Raw genomic sequence first — 19,590 nt, forward strand, 5'->3', positions numbered from 1 at the left:
CTAGTTGCACTGGAATTGCAAACTGATATATTGAGATGGAAGCTTGATATTGAATTATATAAAAAGTATTACGGTTTTTGTTGTGCAAGTGTGCTTGCTTTATCTTTCACTAACATAATAGATTATTATTTAAAAAAATAAAAACAGACACAACGAGATTGTATTTGTAGTGTTTAGGTCTTTCTGAGTCTGAGTTTCCTTTCCCTACTCTTCGGTGGGGCAGCATACTTTAAGGGGCCGGAAAATGATGCCATTGCACGGGGCGGCAAATTGTCTAGAACCGGTCCTGATCATGATAATTACAAATGCACAAATCAACATTTAAATATATATAATTTGAATCAAAGACACTACAAACGCTTCAGTTAGAAAAAGAAAACTAAAGATATTATTCAACACTACTATTATCCAACTTACATGAAAATTATAATAAGAGCTAAATTAAAAGGAGATCGGGAAACGCCCGAATTCTTCTTGCGCACCTGGTGAAATATGTGACGTATAATACGATTACACAATTTTACAAAGATCCTTTAAACGTAAAATCTATTATAAGAAAGCCAATTGGCAACTCTAAATGAGATTTTAAAACACAGCTTTAAACACTTCAGTTCTTTCAAAAATAAAAATTAAAAGACTTATTTTGTTTTAAAAAATATATTTAATAAAATCTTTTTTTTATCTCTGCCTTCTGATCTTCGGGTACTATCCCAGTATTTGCCTACCGTTGTCCCCTAAGGGAAAGCCTCAGTTATGGGTTGGCCGAGGGATCTGAATCCTGAGTGTAATATAGAATTACTCACCTCTTTGTTAATCCACAAAATTTTCTTTTTTCTCTCGAACTGAACTATACCCGATCACCAATGATGCAAAGTATGTTCGATGAAACGCGGATTGGGTTTCACGGATTTCTTTTGTGACAAGGAAATTCTATAGTTTCACGTGTTCAATAGAACATGAATGCGTAAATGGTGCTTCAAGTAGAAATACAGCTTTAAATGTATGTAGGAAATTTAATAAATTTCAGTTTTGCTCAATAAAACCCACTGGGCTGCAATTTTTAAAAAAGGTTTTCACAACCTTGATATGAAATCTTTATTAAAATTACGTGGACACGTCTCCCAGGATTTTTGAAGATTTCTGTTTTAAGGAGAGGAGCATTTTCTATAATTCATTTCTTTACATTTGATGGCGATGTTGAATGTTCTTTGTGATCATATCACGGGAAAATGGTTGAACAGTTTTAAATTACTTTTGTAAAATAGTTAGTACCTACTTCCAGCTAAGTTTTTACCATGTTACTTTCATTAAAGAACGTATCATATGAGGGGAAGAGGAGCTCAAGATTTCAACCAAAAATACAGTATACCGTGTTTACTCGCGTAATAGTCACCTTAAGTTTGAAGTAAAAACATTCGTCAAAAAATTTTCCCAGCATAAAAGTCGCAGTCTACGGAATTTTTGTCTAGTTATGAATGAGACTTTCTTCGAAATTGCTAATCTTGCGCGAGTCCTAGCAAAAGAACTTCTATGCAAGTGGATAGTATCAAGTTAATCTTCTATAACATCTGACACCGTGTCAAAGAGCTAACGCTTTGGACGTAAGTAAAGATGATGTATGCTCTGTGGAACAGTTACTCAGATTCATCAGATGCAGACATAACAGAAAGTGAAACTTCGGATGACAGTGAATAGTGCCTTTCGTATGTATGGACAGCTCTGACACTTCTTGTGTGTGTGTCTTTTTTCCCTGTGGTGTTACATAGTTGTTATTCATGTGCTTCCAGCTTATGTAAATATATCGTTCTCTTGTGCCAATGCCAAGAAGACATTTTTGTCTCCCACGAATCGGTTAAGTGACGAGTTTCTTTTTTATTTTCTTTTTTTTACAAGTTTTAATATTTGACATTATGTACGCTATCTTTTACTTATCTTGACACTGCTGTATGTATCAATATTCGAAATTGTTTTGATCGTAACTATAATTGAATGGAAGCTTTCCTCGCGTAAGAGTTGCAGTTGGATTTTCGCATTAAAAGTTGATACTAAAGTGTGACTGTTATGCAAGTAAACACGGTATCATGAGCTCGTCAAGTTAGGAAGACGAAAGTGTATATACACCCCTCATTAAAAATAGGGGTACGTATATCCCAGTTAATGAAAATATCCGTTTTAAGGAAGGAAGGTCATTAATTTCTATAATTTATTTTTTCGCATGGAAATCCGATGTTTCCTGAAGTTTGTGATTGTGTCAGGTGGAAACGGTTCGACAGCTTGAAATGAACTTTTGATTATTGTAAAGTTCTGCTTGTGCAGGTGTTGGTAGACCATAGGTAGAGCAAATTACAGCCCGAAATCGTTTGCTCGCATTACCAGGTTGTATTACAAAATTCAACTATAATACAAAATAGATACACATTCTCTGTTTGGGTAAAAGTAGGGAAGCAAGCTACCTGAGGAGGAATAAGACACTCAATGCTCCACTGCAAGCAGAGAGGGGTTGAGGTCCCGATAAAGATCCACTGCAAGTTAGGCCGTTGTTGTGATAAGGAATCTCCCAATCCTCCACTGCAAGCCAGGAGGGAAGGAATACCAGAAACTCTACTGTAAACTAGAGGCTTTGGGTTTAGGTGAGGTACTTCCAAAACTCCACTGCAAACCAAAAAAGGGAATTTGACTAGTCGAAACTGATGCCTGTCATTGAAATCCCTCGGTTATATAAGTGCTCCAGGTGAGGCGATGGCATCGCTGTTCCTCCGTCGTCACACGACCACTTGTGCCACTGTTGTCTCCGTCGTATTATACTACAGTACTCCGCAGTAAGACGCACTGGTTGATGATTGTAAGTAGAGGCACATGTCGGGATATTATTATATAGTTAATACCTACCTCAAGATGGAATTTTGTCATGTTACTTTCCCGAAAGACGTATCCTTGGGGAGGTAGGAGTTCAAAATTTATGCCAAAATAACTTACGGGCTTTTTATGGTTACACTTTCATTGAAATTCATATCCTAAAAGTGGAAAGGAGGTTCACATTAGGAATGGGTTTCTCCGAAACCCGGTTCGGTTTCTCACTAGAGTATTGTTTCGTAGTTCTCCGAAAACTGAATCCGTTTACAACAAAACAGTTTTGTTTTTAAAAATATTGGTTTCTAAGCATATCGATTTCGGTTTCCATTTCCTTTATATCAGAATTTACACATGTTTTTCAGCTATGTGTTCTCGATGCATGTTACAATGCCGTAAAATCAATATACCAAAACCGGAGAAAACCGAACCGGTGTTTGGAGAAAACCGGAACCAGTTTTGAAGAAAACCGAACCGGTTTGGAAGAAAACCGAAATCGGTTTCAGAGAAAAATAGTTTTTGAAAATTTTGAAAACCTGGTTTCAGTTTTCCTAAAACCGGAAACCGAAAAACTGGCTTTTGTGCTCACCACTAGTTCAAATACACTTTCCATAAACCTTATTGTTCCTGTGCGAATAACGGGTATTTTAACTAGCAACAAATAAAACGAAACATAATTTTCTTTATATTATTATTTTAACAACAGCAACCAATAATGGAATACAATGCAACTAAGTCTGCGGTCTTGTTTTAATTCAAACTACATCTATTGTTGCTATTTTGATTAATCAGAAAAAAAAAAAAAAACTTTCAAAACACAAAAATATGCTGAAAAAGAAAAATTCTTGAAGCTACATGGTACCTACGATATAGGACAAAAAACAAACAAAAGATTACTGCACAAATGAAAGTAACAAAAATCAAATCGGAAAAGATTAATGTGTATTATATTTGGGAAAAAATACTGTTGAAATCTATAAGCAAAATTAAAAAGTCAATACAAAAAAACTACTTTTTTTTTCAAAACTGCTTACTTCAACTTTCGTTAATTTGGTGTAAGCTTTATTTATTTATTTTTTTTATCACAGTTTGCATTTTGATTTTTATATATATAAAAAAATCAAATAACATCCTCAGTCTCAAGCAATTGAAGACTCTTCCTAGCTCTAATCTCACATACAAAATATCACATTGTTTTCCACTTATTGTTATTAGTAAGCATTTTTCTTAATAATTATATCTATCTAATCCTATATTTAATTATTTATATATATAATATATAGATCTATATATATTTTTTACAGATCTTAATAAACTAACAAATGACAAATACAAAAATCATTAATACACAGCATTTTTTATCACTGCTTCTCATTTCATTAAACATTTACATTGAGATCAACATCATTTATTTCATTTATTTTCTTTTAACACTTAAAAAAAGAAAGAAAAAGAAAATGTATATTAGCTATTTTGGTCAGTCACAAATATACAGGGTGTTTCAAAAGTCTCTTACGACCCTCTTTAAAATCCGTATGGATGTATTTATATTGAACTTGATGTAGGAAATACATAATAGGGCTAGGGGCAAACGTTTTGGATGATAGTTCACGGACGGATGCCAACTTGAATTTCAATTCTTTTATTTCAAGCGATAGATGAGTCATGTGATACATGACCTTCGGCTAGCATTTGCTCAGGATGTCAAATCTGAAATCAGATTTCATGTATCTTTATTTGGTAGGAAGTTATGGACAACTCCTCCTCTCCATGCCGTTAACAACTGAGGAACGCATCCAGATCATCAAACTGTGGGGTGGGAGAAGTAACCGTGCAGTAGCTTCACGTCACCCTGTGTCACATGTGGAGCACATTGTGTAACAGGTAAACATCAATTGTCGACAACGGTTTCCTTTTCTCAGCAGGGAAATATTGTACAACAGGGTTATCATTGGACCTGGATAACTTGATACCCATAGTATGCACAGTGTGGCGCAGGGAAACGGGAAATTCTGAATCTAGATTAGCAACACTGTATTGCCAGCATTTGTTTGGGACCGATAAGACAAACATTGACAAGAGTGCCATAACACCGACATTTGGGAGGTGATTCCTGACACCAAGATAAGACAAAAAGTATAGATCAACCGGGGTGCACAAATGCTTCCTTTCGGAGTTATAGGCTGCCGAAAACATAACATACATACATGCACATACACAGACAGACACACACACACACACACAAACAAACAAACAAACAAAAAAAAAAAAAAACTTCAAAGGTCCATAGCTCCAAAACTATGGGACTTACCGTAGTCGGGTCAAGACTTCACTTAGAAAGTAATATGTGCACTATCCAAAAATACATGTTTCATAATCCTAAGGTACTCACAAAAATATTTTTATAGAGGGAGTTTGGCTACCGGGAAGTAATTTGAAGTACTCACCAACTACCTCTATAAAAATTGTTTGAAGCTATGGACCTTTAAGTTTTATTTTTTTTTTAAGTTTTTCGGCAGCCTATAACTCCGAAAGGAAGCATTTGTGCACCCAGGTTGGTCTATACTTTTTTGTCTTATCTTGGTGTCAGGAATCACCTTCCAAACGTTGTCGGTGTTGTTTTTAAATACCCTGTATATATGTAGTATGTACCTGGTTAATTTAGAATTGTGATGAAGAGTGTGTGAAAATGAGATCAGGGTAAGATAGAGCGTTTGAAGACAAAATATCTTGATATTGAAGAATACTATTGAGAGAATTATTTAAGATGGTATTAAGATGTTAAACAAGTGAAATGTATTACTTGTAGATTGTAAATACGATTTAACAAAAGAATAAATGAAGCGGAAGATGACGAAAGATGACGGCTATATTAATTATTTTGGTACGACTGAGCACTGGGCGAAATTAAGCCAATAATATCCTGTCTAACTGTTTTTCGATCTTATGTAATAACTGTATTAATTCATAATCTTCAGCACAGGACAACTTTTTGCTAAATTAATCAGCACCTCACTCATAATGTTAGCGGAACCATTTATATTCAGCGTTTTTAATTTTTTTAAATGATTCGGAATAAATTTAAAAGATGATCCAGTTATTCGAGGCATTCCTGATAACTCCAACAATTCTAACCGCGTACATTTCGTAACAATACTTTGCAGACCGAGTTCTGTAATGTCCCAACACAACTGAAGCTTGAGGAACTGCAAAGAACAGCAGTTTATTGCAATACTCTTTATACAATTGTCGTCCAAAGTAGGAAATAGGGTTAAAACCAACTGCGTAAGATTAGAAATACCTTCTTGTGCGAAAAACGATGTTAAAGCACCCGCGGTTAATTTCGGACCTTCGCATAGTTTAAGTGAACACAGGTTTAAAGTGGCTATGATTTCTAAGCTTTTATCAGTCATGTTTGCACAATATGAAATTTTCAGAATTCGCAACTGTTTGCACTTCCCCAAGTTCGTGAAAGATACATCCGATAAGTTTTCACCATCTAGGGTTAGGCTCGTAAGCGTATCTTTCCTTTCTTCAATCAGATAGATAATATCTGCGTCTTCAATATTCACAATTCCATCAATATTCAAATCCGATAGTAACACACACCCATCAATGATTTTCCTTAGTAATAGTCCGTTTAAACTCGTAAGGTACGAAATGTTTAAGACTGATATATTACGGAAATTCGAGATGACACTGTAACAATGCAAATCAGATATCTCGCTACCTTCCAAACTCAAACGAAAAACATTAGGGAAATTGTTCCCAATTTGTTTCAGCGCATCAGGCATAATTTTAGTACACCATTCGAGAACTACTGTCCGAATGTCCTGGCACATTTTGCTCGCTAAGGTAAGAATGTCACTAGCCTCTTGGTTTTGAACACACAGAGTGTGAAGCCAAGTCGCGTGGGTTAAGATGGGCAAAACTTCTTCAAAACACTGATTTTCATCGAAGACAAAGACGAAATCTTTCCAGAGGCTTCGATCGCCCACCAGTCGCTTCCACCGCTTACATACAAGGCTATTCATCAGACACAAATCCTCAACAGGGAAATAAGAAAAGATTTTCAATAGAATTTCATCCGGTAAGTCGTCTATAGTGGTGGAAGATACACTATCACCTTGGAGGTCAACATGTGAAACAGCTTCACTCCCTAACGTCATTGCAGGAAAGGAGGTCGTTCACTTTTTCCTCAGAAGAAAAACCAGCATTAATTCTACAAAGAAAAAGGCATTTATTATACAACAGTAACAACGTTTTTGCTATTTTCAATATTGTCAATTCTACACGCTTCAAGAAAATAATAAAATGTACGTTCTTTATAAGTTCTCTACTTTAGTTTAGGAGTATTAGTTATTCTTGCTTCCGCTATGCATACTGGTAGTAGTTCCGACATGACAATGGCATTTTATAGTGTTTCATCTCCTACTTAGATTAGACAACTTCTGCTAGAACGATGGGTGATAAGTTCATAAAATCAAACGAATCGTTTTGTTATCGACAGAAATTCCGAGAACTGGCTCAAGTCAGGCTCTGAGAGCTAACTCAAGAGCTGTTTCAATCTCATGCCTTTTGCACTCACCACTTTGGTACGATACTACGACATGTGTGTCTACTGGGATACAAATAAATAAAAATAGTGAATGAGCAGGAATGTTCATGTATTTATGTCATTCACCTAGAATTGCTTTCTACTGAGGCAGTAAAACATCAACTGGAGGCGACTCTTTTGGAGCGTTACCTTGTACAGTTATCGATAGAAGAAGAAAACATATTTTAAATGGATGTATTCCTTGTTTTATTGCTGACTGAACCTAAATATGGATTAATTACTTGTATCTATTTGTAGATGTAGTTATACTAAACTTTTATTCTCCCTTGATATTTGGTATCAGTGTTTTGAATCTCTGATACGTAAACAACAAATCACCCCTGGGTCTCTGCTTACCGTACCAGTGTGCTAATCACTACGTTATCCAGTTCATTTCATTAACGACTAGGTACGAATTTCAAGACTGAAGACATATAACTAGACTCCTGGAGACTCCTGGGTAGTATAGGGTCAGTCAGTAATCTCGGAGACGTGAGTTCAATTCCCAGTCCAGTGGCACATTCTTTACTCTTTCAATTTGTACGTATATGGTGTGAGAAAAAATAAGTTGTTTTATCTAGTCGTCATATAATATAAAACAAATATTGGATTTTCTCTTATCTATGTTTATACTTGTACAAACTTGTCCATGGTCATGCATCTATGATACGATATAAAACGCACTTATCTAATATAAATAAAATAAAGAGTTTGTTCGTGTGTCTGTCTGTCTATCTGTGTGTGGCCTGGGGACCAGACGAGTGTACCGAGAGTTACCAAATTTTGGTCACGGGTACCTTGGTCCAGGCACCAGACCAAGGCGAAGCGTTTTTTTAAAATTCGAACCAGGGTGGGGGGTCTCAGGAAGAGCGTTTACCGGGACATGTAAAAGTAGTAAAAATTACCGATATTAGTGTCGAATTCATAGTTTTCGCGGTCGCTGAGATCAATGGTGAAACTCCGATTGCATTAACTTCCAAATTCACCCCATTCGGCTATGAGCCGGGGGTCACCGGGAAGGGTGATACTGAGACATTAAAAATAATCTAAAATGCCCGATATTAGTATAAAATCCATTAGTAAAATAAGAGTTTCTTTTTTCTTTCGTTGTTCAGTTTGTTTACATAGATACTTTATCTGACCCATGCGAAGTGCGGGCATTTCAGCTAATGTTTAATAAAATAATGAATTAAACGTACATTGTTTATTCTTATTATTTTGTTTATCAGGTTGATAGTTTTGCAAGTTTGACCAACTAAACAAAATATAAACAGATATTTGGTTTAATTAGACAAATTATGTACCAATGTTTAATCTAATAAACGTTAAGTGGGTCAATAATACTTCAGTTTTTTAATTCAGTATGTGGAAGAATTCAGGTCCATTGGAATGTTTCTTTATTTACTTCTAGAGAGATAAATTGATTTCGAGAAAGACCCTAGAGGTATTTAAAGGTGCCTAAATCATCAACCTAATAAACAAAATGATAGAAATACACAAGGTACGTAGAATTTATTATTTTACTAGCTGTTATGCCCGTACTTTGCACGGGTCAGATAAAATATCTATGTAAACAAGCTGAACAACGAAAAAAAAAAACCTCTTATTTTACTAATGGTTTTTATACTAATATCGGGGATTTTAGATTATTTCTAAAATTGGATCTATTTTGTGTGAATGTACTACCATGAGCAAAATAAATGACGCGTCTCTTTATTTTGAAGTTTTTTGAAAATATCTACGTTTTCTTTATATGTTCGAAATTTCGGAAGGTTTCCCCAGCAGGACAGGTTAATAACAAACCCGTTTTTAATATTTGTGTTAGATATTAGCTTAAAATAAAGAAATTAGAAGCAAAAAACATTAAATCGACAGAAATCTCGAGAATTACCAACTCTGCTAAAGTGGGAAATTTTCAAGAAAGCGAGGGAATTCTGCAGTTCAACACGAAGCAGCGACATCTATGTCATTGAGAGAAGAGTGGATTAGATCTACAAACGAAAATTTTAACGAAATATTTCTAGTATGTCTTATTATATGCATTATCAGCGAACTCCAAATATATGAATCTATGCTAAGTATTAACGTATAGATAGTGCAAATAGTGGAAATTACCTATGGAAAAAGACGAATTGTTAGCCCAATCGTAATGAAAAATCGTCTTTACTGTAGAACAGGTTCAGCTTACGTAAGAGAGCAAGTAGCTCAGTTAGGTAAAGCAACAAGTTTGTATACCGAAGGTAGACGGTTCGAATCCCGTGGAAGTTCTGTTGTCATTTTTATCACTAAGGTTATTTTATTTATTTTTTATTTGGGAAAGAATCAAATTGTAACATATGTGTAAAACTCATGACGATACCAAAAAAAAAAAAAAAAAAAAAAAAGAGAGAGAGAGAAAATATCGTCGCATTTGCATTAGTGTCTCTAATTTTTGTTTGCAAACAGATTCGTAATTATTTCCCCTGTGCTCACTGATGCATAACGAATGTTTTCCAGTAAATGTTAATTCTAATTTGGAGAATTTTATAGTTTCACAATGTTTCTCACTACATAGTCTTCTATCTACGTGTTTGGATATTTTGATAACAGATTTCCCTATTAAATGCTTAATTTTCTCTATAAATATTTGTCTTAAATTGAAATTGTTTTGAATTTACTACATAAGCAAAGTTGCCCGAAGGAGGGGAGCTCAAGTAATAGATATTCTACGTAAAAGCAACCTATTGTAGAATGATGATGCTTCTTACCTTCAGCACATAATCTTAACGTTAGAGAGTCAGAGAGAGAAAAATCCTGGTTTTTCCTCCTCTATGACCACCCATCTTAAACCTCTACATATCATTGTTCGTCTCACATAATTTCGGCTCTCCAAAGACATTCATATTTATTATTATTATTATTATTATTAATGAATATGCCACCCTTACATAATGTTGTAACTTTACACATCTTAGTTTAAAGTGCTTTCTTTAGTAATAATTTGAGCAACCACGTCACAAAATTTAAAATGTATGAGGGGCACGACGTTTTATTTCCCCTCCTCTGTTTTCAGCACCCTCCAACAGAAGGTATATAATTTCTGAGAAGCAGGGCAGACAAAATGAATAAGAAATATATTTAGAGCATCCTTTCCTCCTTCGTGAATGTAATATCACGTAGCATTTTTTATTCTACTGAAGACGACCCTAGGCCGTTATGGTTAGGTAACAAAAGAAATACGTAATATATTTATAGCACCCCTTATCTGTAATATTACCTCTTCTTTATTTGTTCGAGGCTTCCTTACACAACCAAGGGTGACAAAAAGAATAGGAAAAGTGTCTAAAGATTACAAAAGACTTTATATTTTGTCAGAAACAAGGCAGTATATACACAACATTGCTTTCGTTAACAAATGTTTCACCCTTGAGTCGCTTATAAAATTATGCAGAATAACTTTTGTCGATCATTGTTCTAGAGGGATTTGTCCAGGATGGTTTGGTGTCGAGCTAATAACGATAAGTATATTTATTTACATCACTGTTAAAGAAATAGCAAACTTTCTGAAAGGAACTTACTTAGGAAACAGATCTTCCTTCTACTTAGCCAGAGCCCACTCTGAAAAATTGCATCTGGCATTCTGAGTGAAAGTTCTATGGGACTATTAGAAAAATATATTCCCGTTTTCACGCTGATGGTAGAATTTCTTAAACAGTTATTGAATTACGTTCGAAGGGTAGGCGTAAATAGCGCCCCCGCAACAATGTGGCGTGGGGACCGCACAAGCTGCAAGGCCAAAAAATATACAGAAAGTACGCAGGGGCGGAGCAGGCCAAATTTTCACACGGGCAAAGTGACTTTTTGGCGCCCTTCCCCTAGTAGTAGCCTATATTTTACATTTTATCATAGTGTTTTTAATAGTTTAAACCAGGAGCGTCATTTCAGATTTTGCTTTGAGGGGGGGGCAGACCTCTTGATATAAGTAAAATTTCGCGTTTTTCACTGATTTACTACTATTCTAATGATAAAATCTATATACATCTCAAACTCACGGGGGGCAAATGCCCCTCCCTGCCCTCCCTAAATGACGCCCCTGTTTTAAACCCATTTTCAAAAAGAAATCCATTACCTAGGAAAAGTTCACAAAGAATATGACCCGCTATAAACAATACCAACTCCACCCCCCCCTGGTCTAGTGGCTAGCACGCCTGCCTTCTGTGGTACCGGGTCCAATTCCCGGTGGATTACTGTTAAACGATAAAAGTGGTTCGGATTCCACTATAATTAGTATCCACATCTCCCTTGCCCATTAAGGCATAACCGTGGAACGCTAAACTCAAGCAAACAAACAAACAATACTTAATTCCCGGCACTCTTTATTCTACATGCCATCTCTCAATTTTTCGATACAGCCCCCTTAGTACTATGAAACTCTCTTCTTCCATAGTGAAATGGAAAAAGATCATATAATTGCCACTACTTTACAAGAATATAAAACCAAAAACGTCAGTAGAAAGCACATTATAAAATTTACTTTTTGAGGCTCGTTTTGGTGCCCCTCTTTCTCTGGCGCCCCGGGCAGTCGCCCGGCCCTTAGTCCGCCCTTGAAAGTACGGACGCATAACTAAGGACTGCGGAGGAGAGGTTAACCTTCATGTTATGCCACTGGTTTGACGTGTTTGAAATGTTCAGTAAGTGATCAGTTGGTGAAATAATTTCGACGGTTACTGATGTTTAAAGTTTAGCTAAGACAAAGCTACCTAATCAAATACATTTGATATCGCGATGTCACAATTTGATTTTTCCTCACATAAAAAAGATAAAAACAATAGTAATAAAAACCCTTACTCGTACTGGGCTCCTAACTAACTAACAACCTAATTCTTACAGACTAGTTGCTCTGACCGAGTTACGATTTCTTACGCGAAAGAAGTCTGTTATATTAAGAGGCATGCTTTTCATTATCAAAACTGTTCGAAGTAATACGAACATGGCTTAAGAACAGAGACGGAACTGAATTACCACTCGATTGACCTTGAGGGCAAATCACCAAAGCGTAGCTATAAACGTAAGTTCAGCATGCATTTCTCTGGAGTTGTGTTCAGTATTCCTATCTGCCAGTCATGCTTGTTCGTAGGAGTAATATGTTACAAACCTAACCATTCGATAGAGCACAATGACAGAGAATCAAAATTAATGAATTCTTGCCCTTGTGAACTTGGGATACTACCATGTGCAATAAAACTGTCGCGTCTTCTGAAGTGATATTTTATCGAAAATAACTCGTTTTCCTTTATATATCCGAAGTTTTTGAGGGTTTCAAAATGAGGAAACGTTACTGACAAACAAGGACGCATTTAGGGGTGGGTCCAGGTGGTCCGGACTCCCCTCTGAAAATTTCTGTAAATTTAGCCTAAATTTAAGGATTATCTTTTAAATTTTATTATAATTTATCCTAATATTGAAGTCGGACTTCTCCCGAAATAAATTACTGCATACGTGCCTGCTGACAATTTTCAATATATTCCTTAAATAAGTAAAATAACTAAATTAGGAGCAAAAAGCTTCAACACGGGCTAACTTTTGTCCACTGCCAATATTGTTAGAAGGGATATTAATAGCAAAAACTGCTAGGCAATGCTGAACCTTGGAACTTCACTCCGAACAGCAAGCTTATTATTGAGAACTACATATGAAACATTTTATCAAAACTTATCTAGCTTTTACCTGGCATGAAATTATTATATACACCAAAATTCACTCTCCTAAAATGTGTATTTAAAAATGCTCCACGTATCTACGAAGCAATGAAAATTATTTATCGAAATATGTGAGCAGGGAATTCTAACAGCCAGCCATTTTATTTAAATCGTAGTAAACCCTGTAACCGGGCGTTAACGTGAAGACAAAGCTTGGTCCATTGGTAAAGTGTTGGAAGAATATAAACTCAATGTTCGTAGGTTCGAATCTATCCACTCACCATAACATTTTGTTCTTATGTGTAACGATGAAATAAGAAAGAAAAAATGTATAACCGTTAAGACAAAACTTCAACCAAGTCTGAAGAGAACAATACTAAAATAGTAATACAATGACGTCAACCAAAAAATATTTCATGTAGCGTTTGGACGAAATTACAGCTGTTAACAATTGCAGAAATAAAAACAGGCTGTAATGCAGTCTAGACTTCTGAATGCATTTACTTCCTGAAAACTTCCGTCTCGTCATTGGTATGCCGTTAATCATTGTAAAACCTTTCAATTGGAAGTGAAATGACACAAACTAAAACAGTTTTAAATCAATAAATGTCTATGTGTAAAAGTAGGTGTCTTTTATCTGTAGTTCTGAGTTCCTTTTACTTTGAAGTGGCAAATGAGAGAAGAAAGTATGGTGTTCGAAAAAAAAATCAAATTTGAGATTTCAACGAATTTACACGTATTATAGCCCCTAACACCGAAAAAGTTATTTTTCGATACATGTCCATTAGTTCGTCCGTCCGTTCGCTACACTTTTCTGTGCACTCGCCTAGAAGCCATACCTCGCCTAGAAGCCATACTTGAACATACCGTAAATTAGTTGAAAAATTTACGGTATGTTCAACTTATCTGCACCAAATTTTAGTTTAAGATTTTCATAGTATTTCCTATAGTTTTTTTTTATTTCCCTCCTACTCCCAAAACAAGGATAGTTTCCTGTACGATGAAAATAAAAAAAAAGATATTTTCTCATAACTGGCTCTAACGATCTTGTTTTCTTTCTTTTTTTATAAATCAATATTTAATTAGCAACCCTATTTTGTGGTATAAGGCATTTATCTGAGAAAAATCTACAAGGGGTAGTTTATACTAAGGGGGTGAATTTTTTCTCAGTGATTTTCTCAAAATGGACTCAAATGTTTTCGTTCATATTTCATAAATAAAGATTTCATTAATAACTAATCAATATGGCATAACTCGTTTGTCCTAAAAAAATGCGAGGGGTAGTTTATTCTTGGTGGAGTGTTGTCTGGGCGATTTTCTCAAAAACGACTCAAAAGAGTTTATTCATATTTCAAAAATAAATATTTCGTTAATAACCGAACAATATGGCAAAACTCGTTTGTCCTGAAAAAATATGCGAGGAGTAGTTTACTCTTGGGGGTGTTTTTCCTCCACGGTTTTCTCAAAAATGAGTCAAGCAATTTTGTTCGTACTCAGAAATAAATATTTCATTAAAAACCTAGTAATATGGAATAACTCGCTTACCCTGAAAGAATCCTCAAGAGATAGTTTCTTCGGGGAGTTATTTTTCCCTCACGATTTTCTCAAAAATTACTCGGACAATTTTATTGATAATTCATAAATAAGTATTTCATTAATAACCCTATATTTTAGTATAAGTCATTTCTATGAAAAACAATTACAACGGATAGTTTATTTTTGGGGTCAAGGTTTTTTCCCCCGACAATTTTCTCGAACGACAGGCGATTTTGTTCAAATTTCGCAAATAAATATTTCATTAATAACAAAAAGTATATCTTAACTCATTGTTCGAAACAATTCACAAGAGGTAGGTTACTCCAGACGTGTTCTTTTTGAACGACTTTCCCAAAGTGACTCATTTGATTTTTTTCATATTTCATAAACAATGATTGCATTAATTGGTCTATTATATGTCTAATGAAAATGTGCTCAAAGTGTGAGTTAGTTTGTAGTATGGATTTTCTTCAATCGAAGTTTTTTATTCGATAATCTGACATTCGATGTATTTGAATAATACGATAATTTTATTCGTATTATCCAAATACACACTTCAGTAACAACTGCGGCCTAACACAGTTAAGAAATTGAATTGAAAAAGTTTAGTGCGGTGGCCCTGTAATTGAATATTTTTTGAGAAACTCCCTAGCTTTTTGTGGTAAACTCAGGCTTTTCTTTTTCGAGCGACAAAAGAGAGAAGAAAATATAGTGATTGTGAAAATAATATCAAATTCAGATTTCAACGGATTTACATGTTTCATGGCGTCTACATACCGAAAATGTGACTTTTCGACACCCGTCCTTCCGGTCCGTCCGTTCGGCACACTTTTATATGCACTCGCCTAGAGGCCATACCGTTCAACTTATCTACACCAAATTTTAAACTTAGGGTTTACTTAGTATTCTTACAGGAGCTTTTCCATTTTTTCCTACCACCTAAAATAAGTGTGGTTTACAAACAGCCGAAAATCGAAAAACGCTATTTTCTCAAAAATGGTTTTAACAATTTTGTTTATTTTTCATTAATCAATATTTAATTAACAACCCTATATTGCAGTATCAGATATTTCTCTTAGAAAAATTTACGAGGGGTAGTTTATTCTTGGAGGTGACTTTTTCTCGACGATTTTCTCAGAAAAGACCCTGGTGAATTTTGTACACACTTCATAAATAAATATTTGACCTTACAACATGGTATAAGTCAATTGACCTGAAAAATATATGAGTAGTAGTTTATTCTTGAACTTGAATTTATTCCCAGTGAGTTTCTCAAACACGACCAGTTGGCAACCCTGTATCTCGACAACGAAACTGAATTCGAAAACTGCAAGAGGACCATTTGTCTCCTTTTGATGTCACGAATCACCTCCCGAAGTTTGTGGACATCTTTCAGGTTCACTCTTAATGAAGCTTCTTTTCGAAAAGTTAACTATTAACTTTAGGCATCGTTTATCTTTTTTTTAAATCACAAATGTCGTTATTAATTTTAAGGCAGAGAACTACTTCTGAGAGAATAGATCTTGAAAAATAATTTTAAAACTTAGACTTTTGTTTTCGATACATTCCAGACAAGACGAGACATTTTACAAGCTATCTCGTGTCCAAAACATTTGCCTCGTATTATCTTGGATGTCACAAAGCGCGTCTTGTCTCTTTCTCGAGACATGTCTTATCTCGTGCGCATTCGTTAACACTTGGGAAGGATTATCTTTCTACTCAAAGCATTGTTTTTATAATGGTTGCATATTTATGATAATTGCTGTCCACATAAATTACAGTCCTTTCAGTTGAATTAATTTTTATTATTATTATTATTGAAATTGCAATATCTAGTTTAACGTTGGACGATTATGCACCTACGCTAAGGGAGAATGATGATGAATGAAATGGTGAAATGAAGAAAGTGGGAGGAAAATGGAATATCTCAAGAAAACACATACCCATGCACACGGTATTTGTCCACCTCAAATTTTACTTGGCACGAAGTGGAATCGAGCCACGGACCCCCTGCACCAAAGGTCCCTGCAATGCTTTATTATTATTAATAATAATAATAATAATAATAATAATAATTGAAGCGAGCTTAACGAGTTTCAACCGTACGACTCAACCAACGTTTGGGTGCCTGTTCGTTCGTCTGCTCCTCTCATAAAAGACATTTCGTTTTAATGAAACTAGTAAGTGCCTTCTTTTAGCTCTGCGAAGTAACTATTGCTTGGAATATGAATCTGCAAAACATAATAGGTAGCAGTGAGCACAGGGGAAATAATTACGAAACTGTTTGCAAACAAAATTAGTGACGCTAATGCAAGTGCGACAACAGCATTTTTTCTTTTTTTGGTATCGTCATGAGTTTTACACATACGTTACAATTTGATTCTTTCCCAAATAAAAAATAAATAAAATAACCTTAGTGATAAAAATGACAACAGAACTTCCACGGGATTCGAACCGTCTACCTTCGGTATACAAACTCGTTGCTTTACCTAACTGAGCTACTTGCTCTCTTACGTAAGCTGAACCTGTTCTACAGTAAAGACGATTTTTCATTACGATCGTCCTACCAATTCGTCCTTTTCCATAGATAATTTCCACTATTTGCTCTATCTTTATGTTAATACTTAGCATATATTCATATATTTGGAGTTTGCAGATAATGCATATAATAAGACATACTAGAAATATTCGTTAAAAGTTTAGTTTGTAGATTTAATCCACATTCCTCTCAATGACATAGATGTCGCTGCTTCGTGTTGAACTGCAGAATTCCCTCGTGTTCTTGAAAATTTCCCACTTTAGCAGAGTTGGTAATTCTCGAGATTTCTGTCGATTTAATGTTTTTTGCTTCTAATTTCTTTATTTTAAGCTAATATCTAACACAAATATTAAAAACGGGTTTGTTATTAACCTGTCCTGCTGGGGAAACCTTCCGAAATTTCGAACATATAAAGAAAACGTAGATATTTTCAAAAAACTTCAAAATAAAGAGACGCGTCATTTATTTTGCTCATGGTAGTACATCCAACAAAGTAGATGTATTTCCATTGGGATGACTTTAATAGTAAACACGGTTTATACTTAATATAACCATTACCTAACCTGTTTTTAACCACAATAAAAGCATCTACTACTAAAAAGAAAAAGAAAAATGAATGTAGACAAAAATATGGATTTCACACAAATGTCGGTCATTTTAGATTATTTTTACATGTCTCGGCACCCTCTTTAGTATGGGCCCCGTTCCTTAGCTGATGGGGGCTAAATTTAGAAGTAAACACTTTTTTGAGTTTCACCATTGAGCTCAGCGACCCGGAAAACTATGGATTGGACACTAATATCGGTCATTTTGGATTAAGGTTACATGTCCCCCCCCCCGCTGACCTCCGGCCCTCATGCAATGATTGCTGAATTTGAAAGTCATCGCTAATGAAAGTGTCACCATTGATCTCAGCAACCGCGAAAACTATGGATTTGACACAAATATCAGCCATTTTGGATTATTCTTACATGTCTTGGTATTCCCCCCCCCCCTCTGAGACCACCTGGTTCGAAATTTTTTTTTAAAAAAAGCTTCTTGGTCTTGGGCCTTTACCAAGGTATCCGTGACCCAAATTTGGTAACTCTCGGTCTACTCGTCTGGTCCCCAGGCGACACACAGACAGACAAACACACAAACAAACTCTTCATTTTATTTACATTACACTAAGTTTTACCTTTAGCAATTTACTTTCACTTGTTACGTTCTAAACACATCACTGGCATACAATTAACTGTCTGGCAATTTCACTTTTCCTTGATCAGATCTTATATTTTAAAAGTTTCCCTGGTATATATTTAATTTCCAATTTATAGAGATTAATTCATTTCCTATAAACGTATTTTCCATGTGCGAAGAACAGCTCGGATTCGGTTAAGTTAGGTTAAGGTAGGTTCTGTTGTCACGCTCCCATCATTTACCCTTTCCCACCAATTTCCTTTCAGAACATTAAATAGGTTGAGAAGAACCTGAGCATAATGATAATGATACCTGTAAACTTTAACAAAAATGACCCGGTATTCTCATTGTGTACCTTCCTACTGGTGTACATTCTAGAACGTTTTCGAACCTACAGGAAAATAATATAACATGCTGGCACATTCTACAACAATTTTGCACGTTCTGGATCATTCTAGAGAGTTCTAGACCATCCTGAAAACTCTAGAACATTTTCGAACCTTTGGGAAACTTCTATCACAGTCTGTAACATTTTCCAAGATTGTTGATAATTCTAAAATTTAAACCCAATTTTAGCACAGTAACACCGTTGCTTGGGCGTTTTCTCCCTCTAGGACTCCTGCTAGTCTAAACCGAAACCTTCTTCATGGATGGGAGACATAGGGCGACAATACCATATAACTCCCATGGGGCTCCGGTTCTTGGTTTCGGAGCCTTTGTGGCACGCACGGACAAACCACACTTACCTTTATTATATATATTGATTACGACATACCAGTTTTATTCAATTGTGGTATTGTTTTGGTGTTCTGCCAGAAGATAGGTTATAGACACTTCATTTAACACAGGCGAGGTCACTACAGTATGGTGGCCCCAAGAGAGTCCAAGTAGAACAACCAACCCTCTTCTCCACAGGTTTCATCACAAGGGTATACCGAAAACTGGAGAACTATGTAAAGGAATGGGGCACACGGTGTTTGTCCACCACAATGTTCACGTGGCGGGGACTGGGATCGAACCCGGGACCCCACGCACCTAGAAGTTGTACGAGTTCTAAATTTTGTTTAGAGATGTGGAAAAATGCTTCCTTACGTAATCTGAGTAAAATCAAAGTAGAATGTTTGATATGCCTTTAGTAGTTAATGTGTGAATGTTCCATTTTACTTCCGTGCATCAATTACATTTTACTGGGAGAATTTTTTCCTAGTTCG

The 19,590-nt window shown here is 35.5% G+C and overlaps 1 protein-coding gene across 11 annotated transcripts in view; it reads right to left on the reverse strand.

Moving 5' to 3' along the window:
- Window positions 1–5,464: 5,464 nt before the first annotated feature.
- Window positions 5,465–19,590, reverse strand: part of LOC145674591 (SMAD family member 2-like) — a 36,355-nt gene continuing 22,229 nt past the window's right edge. For all 11 annotated transcript variants that reach the window (XM_081744796.1, XM_081744806.1, XM_081744805.1 and 8 more), the window contains exon 3: window positions 5,465–7,072. In XM_081744796.1, coding sequence (XP_081600922.1) covers window positions 5,811–7,019 — 1,209 coding nt within the window. In that variant the 5' untranslated portion in view covers window positions 7,020–7,072 and the 3' untranslated portion in view covers window positions 5,465–5,810. The remainder of the gene's footprint in view (window positions 7,073–19,590) is intronic.

The sequence above is a fragment of the Thermobia domestica genome, chromosome 17 (genome assembly GCF_964235325.1).
Source record: "Thermobia domestica chromosome 17, izTheDome1.hap1.1, whole genome shotgun sequence".
In the NCBI taxonomy this organism is placed as follows: domain Eukaryota; kingdom Metazoa; phylum Arthropoda; class Insecta; order Zygentoma; family Lepismatidae; genus Thermobia; species Thermobia domestica.